The following is a 21,634-nucleotide window of genomic DNA, read 5'->3' as shown; positions in this document are numbered from 1 at the left end:
ATAGTAATAAGAATGAACCAGGAAATATTAATACTTAAATACGATTTATAATAATTTTGAAAAATTTAAGAATATTATATGTACAAGCAAAAAATTACACCATCGTTTATCACAATTTTAATAATAAAGAAGAAACTAGAGATTATTATCGATCTCATAAGACAGATTGTTAAATTTAGGAAAGAAAAATAACAAAAGCACGCTTCATTTATCTTGTATTATTAAAAGCACATTGATAAATTAACGCCGCAATTAATACCGCGTGCGTTCTTGCCGACCTAATAAATAAAACACTCACGTCCGCGTGTCTCAATCGGATTTCTGTAATAATATTAATGAAAATTAATTCGCCACATGCAAATGTATTTACATGTTGTAGTATCAAACATGATATAACGGTCTCAGCCGATTAGCAACGCGTTTTATATGCATCACGCTCTATATTAAGCTCCAGCAGACACCACCGCGAGCAACAAATACCTATCTCCGTAATAAATATATCGCGGATCGATAAAGTGCAACGTACACGTACGGTTTATTAACCCACTTTCCCGATTCCATTCTATCCTTGAAGCGTCAACATCGCCAACAACTCGGTGTAGCCACCGAGTGTGGTGCTTCCAATGTACGCTCGTATATTCAAAGCCAGAAAATTCACGACGGTGCGTGATCTCAACAATAGCCTTGTAACACAATAAACACTTCCTTATTGCGTGATATATCACAGTTTGATATTTCGAAATGAAGACTAAGTAATCTCAATCGTTTCTCAAACATGCAAAATTCTTCTCAAGTACGGCAAATGGAATAATTTTAATTGCAAATTAAATGAATGTACGTTCTAAAAAATACGGATGTGGATTTAAAAACTACAGGTTTGAAAGTATGGTGTTAAGTCCATATGATGTCGTGTTTATAGCAACACGAGAATTGCATGAACACCGTATGGCGTTAAATCCACATGTATAAATTTTTTTAATCTGGGAATAGCCACCTGAGATATCTCAGCCGTAAAAAATGTAAACGTAATTGTTATAAAACATTGCTTTACATTATTTAACAATTCTTGCTTTTCTTGTTTAATAACTATTCTTTAGCCTTTAAATATGCAATTCGAAAATCCATAATAAAAAAGCTTTGTATCAAAATCTTTATTTTGTAAAAATGCTGTCGTAATAAGCTACTTAACGCGTTTATTCCGTTTAATATTTGCTTGCGTTCTATTTATTTGTTTTAGAAAATTTTAATTAAATCCATATCGGTGATGCTCTCAAATACTAATAAATCAGAAAAGTATCAATAATATGCAATACATCTTAATAACAGTCATTTAATTGAAGTATAAAAATACTCCAGATGATCGTTTACGTAAAAAAAATTAGACTGCCCGGATTAAAATATAAAAACAAATATCGAGATATGATGAACTTTACGCTCTACATTATGCAACTTAAAAATCTTAAATATACTCGGCGGCGCGGATAATCAATCCATTTGCAGGTGAGAGCTGTTATTATTTAAATTTCCTCTCGCTGTGCGCGCTGTTAATTTTATCGAGTATAACAAAGATCGAGTGCTCACCGTGCGAAATATTCGATGGTTCAAAATTTTGTATTTTGCACTCACACGAACAGCTATATGTATATTCGTTTTTTCGTCTGATAAAACTGACAATTGTATCGCCATGCCGGAAGAAACCTGCGGCTCGAGTATCACGCGCATTCATATCGACTCACCGTGCGTCACTGTATGAGTAATAAATAAAGTCATCGCCAATCATACCGTGATTTTAAATGAAGGCTGCTTATATTACCATCGTCCACTTTGTCTGTCATCCTGCCTCGTATACCGTCATTCTCCTAGGCCTGTCTTTCCTTTTCAACGGCGTGCGACACAGTACATTGTTCCCCTTCATTTTGTAGGTACAGAGTGCACTGATTTCGTTTTAATCATACACTGAGAAAAATGACCTGGTTGGATTAAATAGTAATTCTGGTGGAAAATGGACAAATCAGAATTTTCTGGTTAAATCTTATTTGTATTAAAATTCTAATTGAAATAACTAGAATTCTGATTGATATAATTATTCTGGTAAAAATAAGAATTCTAGTAAATTTTACCAGAAATATTGCATCAACCAGAATTCCGATTATCTCAACTAGAATTCTAATCAATTTAACCAGAAAATTCTGATTCGTCCATTTTCAACCAGAAATTTTTTTCAGTGTAAAAAAAATGTTAACAGAAAGCCAAATAAAGTACAATATTGCGTTACTTGGATTCAGTCTGATATTTGACAAAAAGGGGAATCAAACTTATTTAACTTAGTAACGCAGTTCGAACTTAATATTAAACCCATCGGCTTCGTGTAACGTATGAATTTATATAGACGTATAGTCTGGAAGTTGATACTCTAGTTTCGAAAGTGAAACTCAACTAAAAACTGTAATCAGCTGTTATCAACTCTGACACTCGCATAAAAGTGCGCGGTAGTTACATAAATACGGTTAGTTGAGAAAGAATAAAGTTAAAAGATACAAGATAAAGACGAAAAGTCTTTAAAAACGGAAATGTCAAGTTTCGTTGATAGAAATATTATTAAGCTGAATTTGAAATTCTAAATAATTTTTTCTAATGTTTCAAAATTACTTAGACTTCTCAAAATATTATCTCTATCTGTATTATAATATAAAAAAAAATAAATATTATAATTTAAAAAACGATAATTATGTTATTTTAATAGATACGCGTAAATTTAAATCGCGTAAATTTAAAATTGCATAAATATTCACATGCATATTTTCGATATTTCGATCATAAAATAAAACTACGTCTAGACAAGAGTAGAAGTATATATACCTATAATAAAATCCCCCACATTTAGATTAAAAAAATTAACTTTAGAATGTGAAACAATGAACTAAATCTTCCATTACAATCCGTTTGTGTTGCACGTTTTTTTATTTTCTACGCTCGTTTGGCTTATTTTTCCTCCTGTTCGAGTCAGGCACGACGTCCATTTTATTTTAAATACACAAAGATATAGAATGTGCACGTAACGCGAACTTATATCTCTCCTGGCAATATTGAGTGAAGGAAAAAAACTGTGCTTTGTCACAAGAAACAAACCTTCCGGAAAATAAATTTATAAGGCTTTTAAATAGATAATAATGCTAATTGAGTTTTCCTCATTTCTCGATATTTATTGTTAGTACTTTTATTATTCCTCGATTTACCAGCGTTTTAACGATATTTTTTTAACAAACTCATTTTATGAATTCATACTGCACTTATACGCAAGTGTTTTAAACGGAGCACCCTTTCTCGCACCTGTTTCTCGGCTTATCTCGAATAAAATTTTCATCGTTTCAGTGTACCTACAACGTAATCTTCCGCTCTCAATGGAGGGACAACAGATTGATCTTTTTTTCACATTAAAACAGTAATCGGACCGCCTGCTGCCGATTCGAGCGCATCGCAAATCGCGAATTGCGCGCATCACCGCGTGCAAAAAGTCATCGACCGATCACGCTGCCGGTCATCGCGACATGCAAACCGCTACGATCGATTGACTATAACGTGACTATAACGTCGTCTATGAGGCCGTACAGTGACCCCGCGAAAGACTTCGGTGATCGAGGATGAAACGACGGATTATATTCAGGTAAGAACCGTGATAGGTCGAAGAGACTGAACTACGCGAAATTAATCGCGTAGTCATTCCGTCTTTCGTCGCGATCGAAACGCGATCGCGAATATCGCGCCGAAGCGTGATTCAAAATTAATCTCGTATTCGCAACGAGGAGCGATAAGAGCGAGTGATAACGAGAATTTTTTGTACTTTACACTTTTTGCATGTTAAATAGAGATACTTGACATTGGAACGATTATATTGCGAAGTTAATATTACGGAATGTTGAATTGCAATAATTAGTCAAATCCACGAAAGGAAAGAATAGTTTAACTGAAGTATCTAAAAATTTAGTTAGATACAAATCTGAAAATAATTTTATTGAATCATCTAAATAGTAAGAATCTCAAGTACAAAGAGCAGTATTGCAAAAAGTTTTGACATTTTAGTAATCAGTTTGAATGTCCTATATATAATTTTTTCGATGGTTCAACAAAATTATTTTAAGATCTGTATCTAACTCAACCTTTAGATATTTTAGCAGAATTATTTTTTCTGTATACTCACGGAATAAGCAGATTTGTTCTTTTTATACAGTTAAATCTTATTACGTTTAATATATTTAAAATAGAGCTGAAGATTTCTGTCCATCTTAATTATACTTTTTAAATCTGAAATTTGTTATCTGAAATTAAGTTAATCTTGATTGATGGAAAGATCGGCAAGAAATAAATATAACGAACAGGCACTGAGGAAAATTTCTGATTAAAAATGAATCAGAAGGTTCTGATCATATTAGAATAGTTATCTCAATGGGAATTATAAGATTCAACCAGAAAAATCTGATTTATCCATTTTCAAGCAGAATTCCAATTAATATATACTGAAAAAAATTTCTGATTGTAAATGAATCAGAATTTTCTGGTTAAATTTATTAGTATTCTAGTTGAGATAACCGGAATTCTGGTTGATACGATATATATTTCTGGTAAAATTTACTAGAATTCTTATTTTTACCAGAATAATTATATCAATCTCAGAATTCTAGTTATCTCAATTAGAATTTTAATAGATTCAACCAGAAAATTTTGATTTGTCCATTTTCCACCAGAATTACTATTAAATCCAACCAGACCATTTTTCTCTGTGTAATCGGACTTTTTTGTTCCAATGTGCGTTTTGACAATGCGAAGAAAGAAACACGCGACAGCAAAATAGCAAAAGAAATATGCGACGCTCTCTTGTGATCGTACTTTTCAGCACTTTGTACATTTAGGGAAAAAAAGCTGTGTGTCTTCAAGCCTTATAGAAGAACAGATAGCGGCGAAATGTGGCAAAGTGTACGAAAGCGTGACTAAAATGGACAGAGCCATAAACGCGGAAAGAGCAAACGGAAGGAACATAAATGATAAGTACGTTCATGCGGCACATACTTCCCGCATTCCTCTGCCATCTCATTCTTCTTCCTTCCGTATGTCTGAGCCGCGCACTTGTTTCGTGATGCAATATTTACGGGATTGTCTCTCTAATACTTCCTGCACATGTATTTTTCTAAGACCGTCTGTACTTCACAAGCTTCGTGCATAGTGCACCGCGTTTCCACGCCTTTTCCTCGAAAAGCTTCCGCAGATCGACATCGATAAGAAACGAATGGACGTCCGTGAAAAATTTCAATCGAGTGGGAAAGACGATGAAAAATGATTCGCTCATTCGATTCCTCTCTTTCCACAATGTGACGTGACTTGATTAGAGGATTCGATTAGAGTTGCTAACTGATTTGTTTACGACCCAATGTAAGTCGTCATGCGCCAATTCTATGTAATATTCATGAATTTTATCTTAAAGTGAGATAAAATGGGATACTATACGTGAGATGTTTTTAAGTTCTTTAATTATCTGTATTTTTCAGATACGAGTTCTCTCAAGTTTCGGAAAAATTCAAGAAATTAACGATTTACATTAAATCGAACCAGTTAAACTTAATATTAGAGTCCGACCGAAACTGAAAACAAACACTCATTACGTGTCATTTTCGACTGAAACCGTAGTTCTTCTTCATAAATATTAATTTTAATACGTGTAATTATTGTTTCAATAATTAAATTATGATATTTAAAAGAAGTACTTTAAAAAGAAGTACTTATATTCTTTGGCTAAAATTGACACACAACCGAAATTTCGGTTTTCGATTTCGGTCAAAATTTAATTATTGTTTCAATAAATTATGATATTTATGAAGAAAAAGTACATGATATATAGACATGTCTATACATATGGCCTTTATAGGATTTCTATTTTTTAATTTTGGTTTCGATTGAAATTGACATGTAGCCAAACGTTTCGGTTCAGTTTCGATAAAAGTTAGAATTTAATTCATATAATAAAAACTGATTCAGCAAATTCTAATCTAACATTTACTTTGACATTGATTTAATTTCGAACGCTCCGAATTGGAGTTACCGAAAGTTTTTCGAAAGAGAGTAATCCATCGCACGGTTTCTTTTGTTCGGATCGCAGTTAAAGATTTCGATCAGACTTCGAAATTAACTCTAATTAACTTACTCGAGTACTTACACCTGAAGTCTTTGATTAACAGAAATACAATTATGTACTTTTTGTTTGACAAAAAAAAATTACATTAAAGACGAATTGTATAGCTAGAAATTTTGCTAGAAGCAATTCTGCACGGAAAAAACGTTTTTGCTGAAGTAACTAAAAATTTAGTTAGAAATCTAGGTACAAATCTGAAAATAATTTGTTGGACTGTAATAATAATTATGCGGATGCTCAAGCTGTTCGATAAAATAACAAAATACTTTTGAAATATTTCTCATCATGCTTAAGTTTCCTATATAATTATTTTTATAGTTCAACAAAATTGTTTTCAAACCTACACTAAACAAAATCTTGGATTAATTGGAAATCTGATTGAAAATGAATAAATCAGAATTATTTTAAATCTACAAGAATTCTATATCCGATAACTGGAATTCTGATTGATATAATCAGAATCTTCTGATTTATCTATTATCAATCAGAAATTTTCTTATGAAAAAAAAATCTGGTTGGATTAATTGGAATTCTGATTGAAAAGAGACAAACCAGAATTTTCTTAAATCTACAAGGATTCTAGGTTGAGACAATCAGAATTCTGATTGATATGATCAGAATCTTCTGGTTTATTTCTTTTTGACCGAAATTTTCTCATGAAAAAAAATATCTGGTTCGATTAATTGGAGTTCTGATTAAAAATAGACGAATCAGAATTTTCTGACAAAATCTACTAGAATTATACAGATACGATCAGAATCTTCTGTTTCGTCCATTTTCAATCAGAAATTGTTAGATACTTGAATGAAATCATTCTTTCCACATATCAATCACTAATTGTCTTTCAAGTCGGTTCGGTCGAAGTCGCCCCGAAATCTCGCAGCGTCCCTTCCTCCCGAAGGACAAGATCTTCCCCCGAAACACGAGAACGAACCCAGCCTTCCTAGATAAAATTCTCAAGCATTCTCAGAAAGAGGAAGCTAAGGTCGGCGCACGCTATCGCTCGCTAAAAAGTCATCGACCCATCGTAATCGCCGGTGGTAAACTGCTCCGCTCTGACGCTCGTTCACCTTCGATCATATCGCCGCTCCACGCTCGTCGTCGTCGCCCGTTGCCGCGGCGCGCGACGTTCCTCCGACTTTACTCCGACTGCCTTCGAGACGTCGCGTTGCGTTGCATGCGCGTGGAAAATGGGTCCGTTCGATAACTCGGCGGCGCGGTATAGAAGGTGGTACACATCCGCGTCCGTATATCCGCGCGCACGAGATCGAGCTCTTCTCGTGAGTCGCGAGGCGGAAAAAGGCGGTTTCGATATTCGCCTCAGTCTGCGTCTCTCTCTCTCTCTCTCTCTCTCTCTCTCTCTCTCGCTCTCCTCTTTCTCGCTCTTAAGCCTTCGGGGTCCGCATGCGACTTTACGAACACCCGGCTTTTACGAGCACCTCGGACCACGCTACGCAACATCTGGTGGTATTTCTTTCGTTACCGAGGCCTGTTCGACGAAATCCAACTCCACGTACTCCATCGTCCCGACAGCGTCTCGCTCTTTCTCTCACTCGCTTTCTTTCTCTCTCATTCCCCCCCCCACACACACACACACACACACACACACACACACACACACACAGAGGCACACAACCGATGTGTTTCATATAGAAAGCTCGGTGTAATGTATTCTTGCACCCACACATCGTTACCCGCAGTGTGTACCGTGTATCGATCCCCGAGAGTACACACGAAGACGACCGTGAGCGCCATCGGGCTCCTCTATTTCCTTCCACTTTCCTCTCTCTTTCTCTTTCTATCATTCGGTGGATACCGCGTCGTCTTCTCTTTCTTTCGATCACAAGTTTATCTCAAGAACGGAATAGCCGCTTCGTTCTTTGTGGCGTCCGAGAGATGAGAAAACGCACGCTGCATCGCACAGGGAAGCACTGCGCGGGCGACGTATATGTATGTATATATCAGTTAGGGCGAGTCCGAGAGAGAGAGAGAGAGTTGAGAGAGAGAGAGAGAGAGAGAGAGAGAGAGAGAGAGAGAGAGTGATCCCACCGGCAGTGGGCTCGCGTGACAGAAGCGCGACGGTGGTTCCACCCCCTTTCCCATCCACCCTCATCCACCATCCCACGGACGTGATTCGACGGACGCCGCGGGCATCGGCGGGGCGTCGCGACGACGAAATGGTTTACGAGGAACGGTTTACCTCTTACCTCGATATTTTTCCTCTCAGTGACAAATCCGTACGCTCGCGTACGTGAACGGAAATCCGCGACATACGACGTATACTCGACCGTGGCCCAAGCCCGACTGACGAGAATGACGAGCGTAGGCGACGCGACCGCCGGGGTGGGGCGGCCGTCGCGGCCAATCGCGTTCCCGCTTGCGCGCGATCCTGAGGAGGATTTACGGGAGTAAAGGCAGCCGCCAGGCCGGGCCGCTCACGCGTTACTCCACTGCACTCTCCACTCCGTTCTGTTCCGTTCTCGTTCGTTTCAGCTGCGGCGCTTTTCGAGACGAGAGACCGGGGAGACGGATGCACCATCCGTGCGGGCGCCGGGCGGCAGAGAGGGCACGAGGCGACTGAAACGCGGACCGAACGGATGACGCACTCGGGGGCGACTTCGACCGCTTCGACGAAACTCCGATCGGCGACGATTCATTCACGACTCCGGCGGAGTCGCTCGCGCAATTACTTTCAACACAATCACGCTCCTACCTATGTAGTTTAATTTTAATCTTGTAGTTTAATTTTAACCTTGGTTCAACTAGCTCCTCTTCGTTTTTCTAGTTCTAAGAATTGGAAAAAGATAAAGAGCAAGTTGGGCCATGATTGAAGTTAATCTACATTAGTACAGACAGGCATCAGGAAAAAATACTTTTATGCCCGTTTTGAACTAACGTAGATTAATTTTAATCTCGATTTAACTTAATGTTTTTTTTCTCTAATCCTAAAGATTAGAAAAAATAAAGAGTAAATTGAACTGAGACTCTAAAGCTAATCTTACACTGGTGGAACCAGGTATTAGTGGTGACAGCTATAAAAGTGATAACTGCAAATTTTTTACGTAGAATTAATGTGTGTATACTTAGTTAAATCAACTATTTTGTAATTTTTGCAATTATAAAGTAATTTATTCAATACTGTATATACACACATAATTAGTTTATTTAACTATGCATATTAATTCTACATGTAAATCTAGTATGTGTCACCTTTAAGTCTATTCTACAATGTGCTTTTTGTTTCCTGTTTCTTGCTTTTTGTTATTTTTTACATCTTGCCTTTTTGCTTCTTATTTGATTTTCTGTTTTATGTCGTCCGAGATAAAAATTAACAAACTTCGAAAGAAATAGGAAATACATAGCAAGAAATACAATTGTCGATAAAACGGTTGCAAAGGAGAAAAAAGCAAAAGGTAAAGAACAAGAAACGGGAAACAAAGAGCACATTGTAGAATAAGCTTTATAGTTGCTACACCATGTTATTCGCTTCAGCTCTGATCTCTAATCTTTCTTCCTATATATTCCCATGTACCAAATAAACGACGTTTGATGTTATCTATATGTTAATAAAATAATTCAAGATTAATAAGTTAAGGAGGTATTCTAGTGTGATTACTCGTTTTTAAGATAAATTTTGGGAATTAATTTTATAAAAATGGTTAAACCTATAGAGCTAATATTTTGCATTCACATTCATTCGATTTGACGAAAAATCGTTTTTATCAGTGATTGACGCCATCCTCGTCGTCTAAAATAAAAATTTTGTTTTATTTTATTCTTTACGATTTTCGTTACTATTCAGCCTGTAATAAATCATAGGAAGAAAAGTTGATAAAATGATAGCGCTTAAAAGAAAGTACTTCGATTTTTACTAAAAAAAATATTTACTTCCTGCGGAAAAATAGTAATTTTGAAGATATTAAAAAGTTGGAGAATCGAACGATAGCCTAATATGTACTATACCATATATAATATCTACAAAAGCGAAAGTCGATCGGCCCAGCAGTTTGCGAGAAAAATGTACGCCCAATTTAAAAAATGCCTTTTTGGAAAAAAGACACATTTAAAGTTTCTCATTTACAAGGTGCATAATGAGTAATTTCAGTATCCCTTTATAAGTCAGCTATACACATTTTCAAGACTCCAAACTACAAGAATATGAAAAAAAATGTTTCGGTTTTTTTTACCCGACATACTAGAATATCTCCTTAGAGCTTGGCCGCATTTACGATGGCTTCAATTAACTTATCAAGTAAATTAATTGTACTATTTTGTTAACATAAACGGAATTGTTAAATAAGAGTAGAGACATGTTATCAGAAATTTTATCTTACATGATTCTGTCAATTGAATTAATTACTGATTAAGTTAATCAATAATTATCAAATAATACTTTTATTATTTCATTAATATAAATAAAATTAATAATTTTTCATTTTGAATATATATAAAAATCTTTAAGCAATTCTGCCAATTAAATCAATCACTAATTAAGTTAATCAAAGTTTGGTCACTTTATAATTTTTATGCTAGATGTATCTTTCATATTCCCTTTTGATTCTTCTTCTTCTATCTTTTGTTTAAATTAAAAAATTTTAACTTTAATAAATTTTGATGTTCATAATTTTTTTAACGTCAGATTTGCAACTTTAAATATATATTGATGTTAAACTCCGGCTCTGAGAATTAAACAAACGCTAAACCTTTCGCGAATCGAAACGTACTCGCGGAAAAGTTTAAGTCAAAAAGATGTTTTGATGTAGAACGGGAAGAAAAACATCTCGCACTTTGTCTCATCGTATTTATTTTCCAATTATTCAAATTATTCACGATTTCTGCCATATCGTCGGTAAGATATCAGAATTGCAGCGCCGTTTCGGTTACTTAAGTCCCGTTTTATTTGGTCGATAAGTAAAGAAGTTCGCAGAAGAGAGTTACCGCTAATCCTAAAAAGATATTCAAAAAGACAAGGTATGCATATATGTATACATATATATGTATATATACGGTCCAACACAACGAATTGTAGAATATCACGATATCATTTCCCGCTTCTCTTTGTAAACGTGTAACAAAATGCAACGAACGACGAGAGCCGTAGATCGAAGAACGACAAAGTTGTATGTACTGTTGTAACGTGCTTAAAAGTGGAATGACACATTTCTCCCGTATATATATATACATATACATCCTCTATTTATCTCAATGAAAGAGTAAGTAATATTTAATAATGTGTATGTGTGTGTATATGTGTATACATCCTCAGTCGATTGATGGAACTTATAAAATCATAATCCGCGAATAGTACACATTTCGTCGTTTTGCACTCTATATCTCATCGTTACTAACTACCCGTGTCCACGATACGTGTGACTAGTAATAAATGTTAATTAATAAAATAACTTAAACATCTTTCACTCATATAATCTTGTTATGTATACATATATATATATATATTTATAAATTCTCGCTTTCACGCTCGCGCTTTTTTCACGTTCGTACTTTACTCAACATCCGATTGGAATGATTGTTAAAATTGGGAGATTGAAGTCAATTCAATCGCGAGATAAGAAACCAACTGTGGATTTGTCTTGTTCTCCGTTATGTAGAAAAGCCGTATCGCTCTCTAAAATTGATCATTCATTTTTTTCACATTAATAGAGCGCTGTGACCACACAGTCATTGGAAGAACTTGACTGTAGGCTGTGATATAAACTATAACTTTTACAAGTGTTTCCTAAACGAGATGCCTAAATCAGACGAGGATATTGTGAAATTAATGTTACACAATTCGGTGGCTCTCGCAAAAAACAGTCTCGATATCTAAAATAAAACGCTTGTTTGTGAATAATACGATTAATATGTTTAATAATGTGACGTGTGTGTATTAATTACTTAGATAAGGCCACTAGTGGATGATACAGATATAATATAAATATTACAGTTATAAGCATATAGATTCTCAAAGCAACGGTCGAGTAGTTACACAGTATGTCCAGAAACGATCAATCGTAGAGAAAACGAGGTTTGTATTTTTAATGCAGGATTTGTAACGTACAAATTTGTTTTTCGTTATTGTCATATACTTTCATTGTAAGATGACACGATGCGAACGACGTTTGTCGATCTGGAAATATCTTTTCCCTCCTCTGAACATAGGTAGAATTTAGTTGCCTATTGCATTCAAGATATCTAACTGTATAATATAAACACTAAAGGTTTCTTTTCTTTCTCTTAAGAATATACGCGATTCTTCATATACTGAGTATAAGATTTGTCTTTCTTTTAAAAAGCTATCTTAGCTGCTATCATATAATACAATTCACGCGAGCTGTATACAAACATGGTATTACAATTACAAAAATTACTAATGCCTCGTATTTCTATTCATCGTTCGAAAAATCGTTTGGGTGTAGATTTGTTACATCTCTCTCTCGAAATAACATGCGCGAAGAGAAGCATGCCGCTGAAATTCATCATCCACATCGGCGTCCATGAGAAAGCGATTTTATATATAAATTCGAGGTGAAGGAACGATCTTTTGTTGTCTCTCGCGTCCCCCGTTCAGTAATCGAAAAATAACGGATTTATATACTCTATCGGAATTGTCTTTCTTCTTTTTTTTAATCTCGCCACTCGATGTTGTTCAAACATCACGGCACACCAGGCACTGTACATTGAGCATTGCTCGAGCCAGACTTCTCAGTCTGGCTTATATCGTGTGTTACAACGTGGATTCGTGTATCACCGTTGTATTCGGATCACTGCTAGCAGTCTGAATTATTGCTGGCGGTATGTGTGGCGTCAATGTAATGGATGAAGTCTTGCGCACAGGTTTCGGGGAGGCCTGCAATTAATATTACGATGAAGATTAGTCGATTAATTTACTTTTATCATTCAATATTATTAATTAAAATCCAGTATTATAGCTTCTTTATCGCACACACAAATATATCTGATTTGAATATAGCATGTATTACCCATTCTCTTCTGCAAGGTGTTTCGTCATCTGAATAATGATCGATCTGACCAATATCGGTTTCTGTCACTGCGTTCCTCTTCTTTGGCTGCAGAGTCGCGTAGTTGCCGCAGCCTCTGGTGAAGTTAGTCATATTCTTCTCTTCGACGATTTTCTCCTGGCACAGTATCTCTTGGGATTTACTTTGCTTGTTGTTCGTCACGTCACTGGTACTTTTATTATTGAAATAAAACGGTGGCATTTTCGATACCCAGTGATCTAGACCAGAACCAGCCGAGCTCGTTGACGCCGCGGACGAATTTCCCGTCGAATTATTGGACAGGCCCCTTCGCTGATAGAACAGCATGTACGCCGAGTTTGTGATTAGATTCGTGTCATTAACCGCTTCCACGCGTGTGTCATCAAAACAGTACCATTGCGTATCATATGGATTTCTGCAAAACGCCGTATAATGTCCGCCCTGTAGGTCCTGCCCGTGATGATTGCATATCGCGTAAAGATCGTAGACATTCTCGTCGTACTTGGGGATATTGTGTTGCCGCGGTCGTGGTTTTTTCCAGGGCGACCAGCCCAGACCACCCAAGCTAGTAACGTTATTATGCGTCGCCTGAACTCCATTGTGAGCGAGATGTGGTGTCATGTCGAAACCGTACAAAGGAAAATCCACTAGCATAGTCAGCTTGGACGTTGACCGTTGCTTAGATTGCTGACGAAATCTTTTCAAGTGTATGACTAATATATCAGGCAATGACCAGAGACCTAGTTTTTTTACGACTTCCTGCTTCTTGTTGCAATAAGGACAATGCCATGCGTCTTCCGCGCCTAATATCTCCGCTCGCGTATACAAATCGAAACATTCCTCTAAAGTTACCGCGCCGCCCAGTTCAGAATTAGTTTTTAATTGCTTCACACTGGCGTGTTCCTCAATCTGGTCGCTATCGTCCTGTATAATATTGCATTTAGTAGCCTCGTCCCACTCGAGGATCAGCTTTACATGTTGTGGACCCGAGTCATCGGCGCAAAGAGCCAACGCTTGCTCGATCTGCTCCGTGTAAAGAGGATGCTCTACGCAAGGATCGATGCAGGGATGCTCGTCTTGGATCGGCGTCGCCGCCGGATCGGCAACGCGGATATTGAAGAGACCCGGGCTTTGACTGGTTGTGAGAACATCATCCGCTAGCGTGCTGTGCATCTCCTTAAGTAGAAGCTTCTGCAGATCCTCGTAGGACGTCTCGCGTGACACCTGCATCGTGTACGGGCTGCCGAAACGTTGCCTCAGATCCCCCTTTACGAGAACGTTGATCCAAACTAGCAAGATATACGCTTGCTCCGTAGGTTCCTTCAATTGCGGCAGCTCAATGCAATACAGTGGATCGTTTTCCATAATCACGGATAGAGGCTGACAATCAGAGAAGGTTCTGCAGAAAGAAAAAAAGAGATATATCATTCTTTTTGTTTCACTATTGTGACATAAGATGTTGAACATACAAACCAATCATAATAAAAATTGCAAAACGATAAAAAAAGATTGTATTCTTATACCTCGACATTTGTCATACTTCCTTTTGCAATACGCGACTGAAATTTATTTTGGTACAGTATGATTCATTTATTATTCCTTTTTATATATATATACAAAATACAAAAAAAAATTCACAAAATTTATCATAAAAGAGGTGTCGCATTACAAAAATACATAATTTCCTACGCTTACTTTTCCGCAATACTTATTATCCCAACATATTCTAATCCTTAATCCTAATCCCTACCTCTACAATGAAACTTATTCTCAACGCTAATTGTTTCCCTTTCACCTACAGAGTGCAATATATACTTTCTTCTTGAAAGTTTTTAAATTGCAATTTAACCTGTGAAATCCTTCTTCGTGAATCTCGGTAAGTAGCATGTGATTCTCGTCAACGCCGGTGTCGCTGGCTAGGATTTCTCGGAGCTCTCTCACGTTGGCAGCCTGATTCACACTCACGCCAATCTTGACTTGCCGCGGCTGCTGCGATGTATAGAGGACGTTCACGTAGAGATTCATCTGCCGATGATTCTGCGGCACCGGCACCGACACGCACAGGAAGGGGTCGAAGGTGTTCGACTGTCGGTGGCATCTTGGACAAGTCAGACTAGACCGGAATTGCGCTTGAAATACGGCGTGTACAAAGGAGTTGTTACACCGCACATGATTCGCGAGCGTCTCGGCGGCGACGATGTCGTCGGGTCTGCCGAATGAATTCTGCGAATGGAAAAAAAAACGAATTAGAGCGTGTCAAACGACGTTAGATATATGATTTGTGAATCTTTTAATAGAATGAAATTATTTCAATAACGACATCTATCGCTCCTTTACTTTAAAAGTAACACAACTAAAAAAAAGAATTACATTTTCCAGAAAAAAGGAAAAAAAACTTTATCAACTTGACAGAAAATTATTCGCTAATCAAATAATACTGAAAAAAAAAAAAAAGAATAGAATTCTTAACATGATATCAAATCTTACTTTTATCGCTTATATATTCCACAAAATCCTTAAAAAAAAAACCATACTTCTTTTATAATTGATAAATGACTGACGATTTTTTTTAGATCTTCTTTGAGTTGTGACATGTTCACAATTTTTTAATAAAATTAAGTTAGTTCACACTTCCGATGGATAGATAAGGTAATATTTTACCTAATTCATTCATAATTCGAAAATCACATTTTTTGAATTGTGTCACTTTAAAGTAAAAGAGCAATATCTCGTTGTCAATTTTACTCGACAAACAAATGCGTCAACCCGTAACGAGCTCTCTCTCTCTCTCTCTCTCTCTCTCTCTCTCTCTTTTTCGCAGCTCTATTTTGCAGTGCGGTTTACGTAATCTGGCAAAATGGGTTTGAGGCGAGGCTGTCTGCCGCCGCGCCGCGACCACGAAACCGTATGCGCGCCAGCGACATTTCCTCGCGAGTGTGAATCCCGGAGAGCGTGGGGTCCGCGACCGCCCTCCTTCTTGATCCGACATTAATGTGAAACTCGGTTATCGTTCAAAGCGCATAACGACAATCATCTATAACGCGTCCGTGCTCTATTAATAGATTGCCGCCGTCGCAGCCGCCACTCGCCTCCTTTTCCCTTCGCCGTAAGAAAGACACGCGGAGCGTGCATCAGAAGGAAGAGCCGACCGAGTGCGCTAACAAATTCCTTCGTCATAATTGTCGCCGGTACGCTAAAAACGCTGCGCGCTCATTAACGTAAGCCGTTGCACTTAGCGACCTAACGTCAGGACTTGATGCACCGATTGGCGCACGGCGGAGACAATGAAAGATTCCCTTTGCTTTATTTACAACTCGACTACGGAAATTCAACAGACGCGGAGTCTTAAAATAATCCATAAAATTGCAATTATTATAGGAGCTCTGATAACGATTTCGCTAGAGATATTCGATAGAGCGGAGGGCTGAACGATACGATCGGGGGTGATATGACGTAACTAAACGTATTAAAAAAATCTGCGCTGTTTCGCATTCCGATATTTTATTATCAGCTAGAGTACTCGCGTTCGCGTATAAACATTTTCGGAGACACTCCGAGAGTATCGTAATTCCAATTATCAGGATTTTATTCGAATAAATTCATAAAATGTTGTTTGATTTAATCGAGAGAATTTATTGAGAGAGCACTTCAGTTTTGTCGTCGAACGCAGTTTCGCTTTCATTTCGCTTTCAGTCTGATTTCAGTCCAGCATAGATACGACCTCCTCTTAATAGGATAATAAATATCGAGGTTGTGCGTTTTCGTAATAGCCTTCGAATCGGCCGCAGACGCGCGACTTCACAGAGAGCTGCAAGAACCCGCGAGGTAGCGGTACATCGTGGCATTCAACGCATTGTGGTAAAACTTTATTGCCTGCAACTATTCGAACTTGCTGCAAGTAGCGCACGTGTCGTGTAAGTTATAGGAGTTCATTATTGACCAACCGTTCGCACGTTGTCCGTCTATTTATTTCGTTGCTGCGTAAATGGGATATAACAATCCTTGAGAGAAAATCGATAACGTCGAATTTGCAAATTTAGTCGGCGTTTCCCCCAATAAACCAAATAAAATTAAGTAAATTGAGGAAATAATTAAGGAGGAGGAGAATGAGAGAAAAAGGGGGAAACATTATGATAGAATAATAAGTGGGACCGATGTGTAAACACCGAATGAATGTTGACATTTTCGGTCAACGAGCGGGATCTTAACAAAAAGCATTAAGACGAAAGATATGAAACTCACGGGTGTTATTATTAGATTCCGTCTGGCGATCGAAAATGTCAATGTTAATTTAAACGAAGATCAATATGACTCTCAATTTTAAATGGTATATGAAAGGTGACACACAAATTCAAATTTTAAGAACCAGCATCGATCGATCGTGCCGTGGAAAGTTCAGAGACTATTTTTTAATACAGCTTTGAAATTGAATCGAAACGTAACGATTTCGTGATTTTCTGAAATAAACCGTGATTGAGGAATTACTGAGAATTAATCCTTCTATTTAAGTATTTATTTAATGTTAATGTATCCCGCGATAAAATAAAAATTTGTTAAGTCATTTGTGACAGAACGTTCCATTATATAACATAAAAGCTTTGACACAATTCCAATAAGTACCAATGAGAGAGATCGTACTGGAAGGTTACGTAATACCTCGACATATTTTAATGATGAAAGGTATCGGTGACCCTCGTTAACACACAGAACGTTAGCGACCGGCACGCAGAGCTTCGAGGACTCGTTCGCGCTTTCCGAAGCCGTGTAATTTGTAACACGCGATGAAAAACCGCAGAATGGGATAATCACCGGAGTGATCGCGCAGGATGTATCAGCGATCCGGTTGCCGGAAGTAATTTCCGATGCGTACGGCTGGAACGACTCGCGCTCACAATTGGTCAATGTCACGCCCGGTGCACGTGTACTCGTAAAACCATCGTTACATTCGCGCATATATATGCCGGTAACCTTACAAATATCCAACCCCCGCCAATCTTCCTAAAGGAATACCGCTAATAGATCAGTCAGAGATGCATTAGAAACACTTCGATCTGTTTAGCGCGACCGCGTTCTCGTAGAAGCGAATTACTACTCGCACAGATTACTGCAATCGATATAGATATCGTAACATTGCACCGAAAGAATAATTTTGCTGAACGCCAATTTGAAAGTAATTTTGTTGGATAATTAAAGTAATTATGTTAAAAAAAACTTAGAAAAAAAAAGAGCAATGCTGCAAAAAATTTAAGCGTTCTAGCAGTTCCCAACAAAATTATTTTCACAGATTTATATCCACAGTAAAATTTTAAATTTTTCAACAAAATTATTCTTTCTGTGCATACGAGATGTCAGTTTTACATTCTTCTTCTTCATCCCACAAAACATGACGTGCTTGTAAAATTATATTTTAATTTTCAAACTATGTGCGAAATTCTCCCAATTATTATAAATCCGTATTCTTCATATTTTACAACATATTGTTATAATATTTATTTAGTTTATCTTGTAAAAACGTAAAATCGCAAATCTGAAACTTTATGTTGATCCAATTTTTTGCTTGATTTAAATTTTTCTCGAGTAACGTACTTTCTCATAAAGTTAATCGCACAATTTGACTGCTTCTCAATTTACAAAAAATTGGAAGGACCGATGAGTTGCGAATTCCGTTTATCAGTTTCTGTCGATGCAGTAAATCATAACAGTAAAAAAAAAAAACAAATGCAAAAGGATATCTGTTTTAAAATAAGAGGATGATAACACACTTTCCGATTTCACAACAACCTTTCGTTTTTATTATGAAATGTTTAATTTATAAATTACCGATGAATACATACAAATCAGCAAAATCAATTATAATATATATATTTTACGGAAATATAGTTATAAATTATACATGCGCCATTTAGAAATATGCATTATATAAAATGAATAAACATAAGTCTCATTATATTCAATATACATACCGCGTGATTTAGTTGATTATATTTAGAAACATTCTTAATGACAATATATTATCACCTTTAAAAAACAAAAAATGCTTTTTCAAACTTAGACATTTTGATATTATTAATGTTTTATTCAAAGAAAGGAATGTTTCAACTTTTGCAAAAGCAAATGCTCTTAATAGTATTGTATGAATAAAAATAAAAGTATGAGTAAAAATAAAAGTGTTTTTGCTCAATTACTTCATATCGTTATGTATTTATCAAGAAAAAAACATAATTTACGTTATGATAACATTACTGTGACGATTATACATAATTTGTAATAAGCTATTATGCACTGGGAAAAAAAGTTTAGTATCTTTAACAAAAAATTTAGTTGAGGAATTTTTTAGCAAATAATTTTTTTATACATATAACAGAAAAATTTAGTTGCTTTCTCGCAAAATAATTTCTTTGCTTTGTAAATAACAAAAATATTTATTTATACCAACGTAAACAATTTTGTTTACGTAAAATTATAATTTTATTTGATACATTTCAACACAAAATTTTTGTTCGTTATGTTTCAATCAAATGTTCGTTGTTAAAACAAAATTTTGGTTCATATGCAACAAAACATTTTTCTTAGTGTGTGCATGTAATTTACTGAGAAAATATTCGTCTAAAAACAATTTTATCATAAGATATAAAATCTCCCTCTCTCTGTCTCTCTTATTCATCGAGATACAAAACAAAAAGATTATTTCCTTAGTAAGATATCGACAAATAAAGTGCCATTTCGCCACTTGATATGTCTAGGCGATAAATTTGTGATATACGATTCCCTATATAACTACCAAAAAAGCGATTTCTTTCATTACGAATTTATTTATGCGACGTTAACGTGAGTCTCGTCGATTGGCCGCAATTTGCGGTGATACAATATTTTTGAATGCGTGCGTATTGCGTACGCGATCATCGATGCGTGGTATTCGAAATATGTACAGGAAAAGCCGCGGATTCTTCCTTTTTTGCACAGTTCGTTCCCACGTGTGCGTATGAAACGTAAGAGAACAGGTCATGCAAGGATGATGGGCGTAACATTCTTTTTTTCGCGCCTGTGTCGCTCTCGGACGCTATAAATAGCGTTACGTAAATATTTTGCTAATAATTACGTTGATTTCCTTTCCTCCTCTGTACTAGAAAACGAGTTACATTCGTGCCATCCGGTCGGATCAAATATACATGCAACTCGCTTCTTAAACAGGAGTTTTTTTTTTAATTATCGACAAAGCCGGTTTTATGAAAATAGAAGATTTCGCCACCTGATTCGCAATTACGATGTGTAATCGATGAAATTAGTACATCATATTACAGACAGTGGGAGATATAATTACTCCTCTCCTTTGACTAAATTCAAACTGAATTCGCAATTTAGTTTCAGTCTTGCATCAAATTTAAATTATTAAGAATTATTCATACGTTATAATTAATTCAATTTTAATATTCAACCTAATTTACTACCAATAAATTCATAATGAATAATTATTAAAAAGAAAAAAAGATGTTTACTGAAATCTTATTAAAAAATTCTGATATTTTCTAGATTTTCCAGATCAAATAGTATTTTAAAATTCCAGATAAAAATAGAGAATTTTTTAATGCAATTTTGAAATAAATTGCAGCACAAGCAACGCAAGTAAATTATAAACTAAGAAGACAGGATTCCACGAGAACTATACCTATCACCTTCTGCAATATAATATCATGAGCTACCTACTTCATTCTCTACTAAGTATTCTATTGTTAATCTAATTTTTTTTTTAATAAAAACATACGAGACATATAAGAATGTATATGAATATACATACGTATGCCATACCATATTTATTACCGATTGTTATTTTGCTTTATTAATAAAAAATGATCGAAGAAACAACTTTCTAAATTCTTTGCAATAAGATTTCATCCCTTTTGTAAGTGAGATTCAATCCAATAAATTTAGAATATTTTCAGGAGAAGGCAGAGTTTAAATTTAGAAGTAAAATTCGAAAAATTTTCCTGAGTTCCGGCAAAATTTCATGAGAATCCTTCATTTTCAAGGATAAAAAATTTCCTAAAATTTTCAAGTTTTTTCCCCAGATATTCGTAAAAAATGTTTCCCAGATAACAAACACTCTGGCAAATTAAAAGAAATTTATCGCAAACGGTCAACATCATCGTCTGGTGAACTCCATCTGGAAGTACCGTAGCGAATGCATGCGGTACTCCAATTGCAGGACTATCTGTCAAGAAACCGACGGAGTCGAAAGCTGGCGAGCGAAGTGTGAAACGCGCGCGAGCGAGAGCGTACGTTGGCGCCGGATGACATTAGTTAGTCCACATATGTGCTGTAATTCGCGAAAAAGTAAAGTCACTGGATTGATAAAGTACCGGCATAAAGTAAACGGCACATTCAATTTTTTTGCGTCAAAGTAGCGGATAGTGGCGCGATTTCATGTACACATCAAGTCCGTTCGGACTGTTCGAAA

General features: G+C 36.3%; 2 protein-coding genes across 3 annotated transcripts in view; both read right to left on the bottom strand.

The window, feature by feature from the left end:
• LOC108750910 (protein tweety) overlaps nt 1–8,472 on the bottom strand; it is an 18,758-nt gene extending 10,286 nt beyond the window's left edge. For both annotated transcript variants that reach the window (XM_018490773.1, XM_018490772.1), the window contains exon 1: nt 8,389–8,472. The gene's annotated coding sequence lies outside the window, so the exon portion shown is untranslated. The remainder of the gene's footprint in view (nt 1–8,388) is intronic.
• Nucleotides 8,473–11,181: 2,709 nt separating this feature from the next.
• Nucleotides 11,182–21,634, bottom strand: part of LOC108750907 (ubiquitin carboxyl-terminal hydrolase 31-like) — a 16,753-nt gene continuing 6,300 nt past the window's right edge. The window contains exons 2-4 of the mRNA XM_018490768.1: nt 15,029–15,402; nt 13,162–14,578; nt 11,182–13,028 (exon numbers count right to left, since the gene is read on the bottom strand). Coding sequence (XP_018346270.1) covers nt 12,906–13,028; nt 13,162–14,578; nt 15,029–15,402 — 1,914 coding nt within the window. The 3' untranslated portion in view covers nt 11,182–12,905. The remainder of the gene's footprint in view (nt 13,029–13,161; nt 14,579–15,028; nt 15,403–21,634) is intronic.

Source organism: Trachymyrmex septentrionalis, unplaced genomic scaffold (genome assembly GCF_001594115.1).
Source record: "Trachymyrmex septentrionalis isolate Tsep2-gDNA-1 unplaced genomic scaffold, Tsep1.0 scaffold38, whole genome shotgun sequence".
NCBI classification, from domain to species: domain Eukaryota; kingdom Metazoa; phylum Arthropoda; class Insecta; order Hymenoptera; family Formicidae; genus Trachymyrmex; species Trachymyrmex septentrionalis.
The sequence above is the reverse complement of the archived record's forward strand: the minus strand, read 5'-3'. Positions and strand labels throughout refer to the sequence as shown.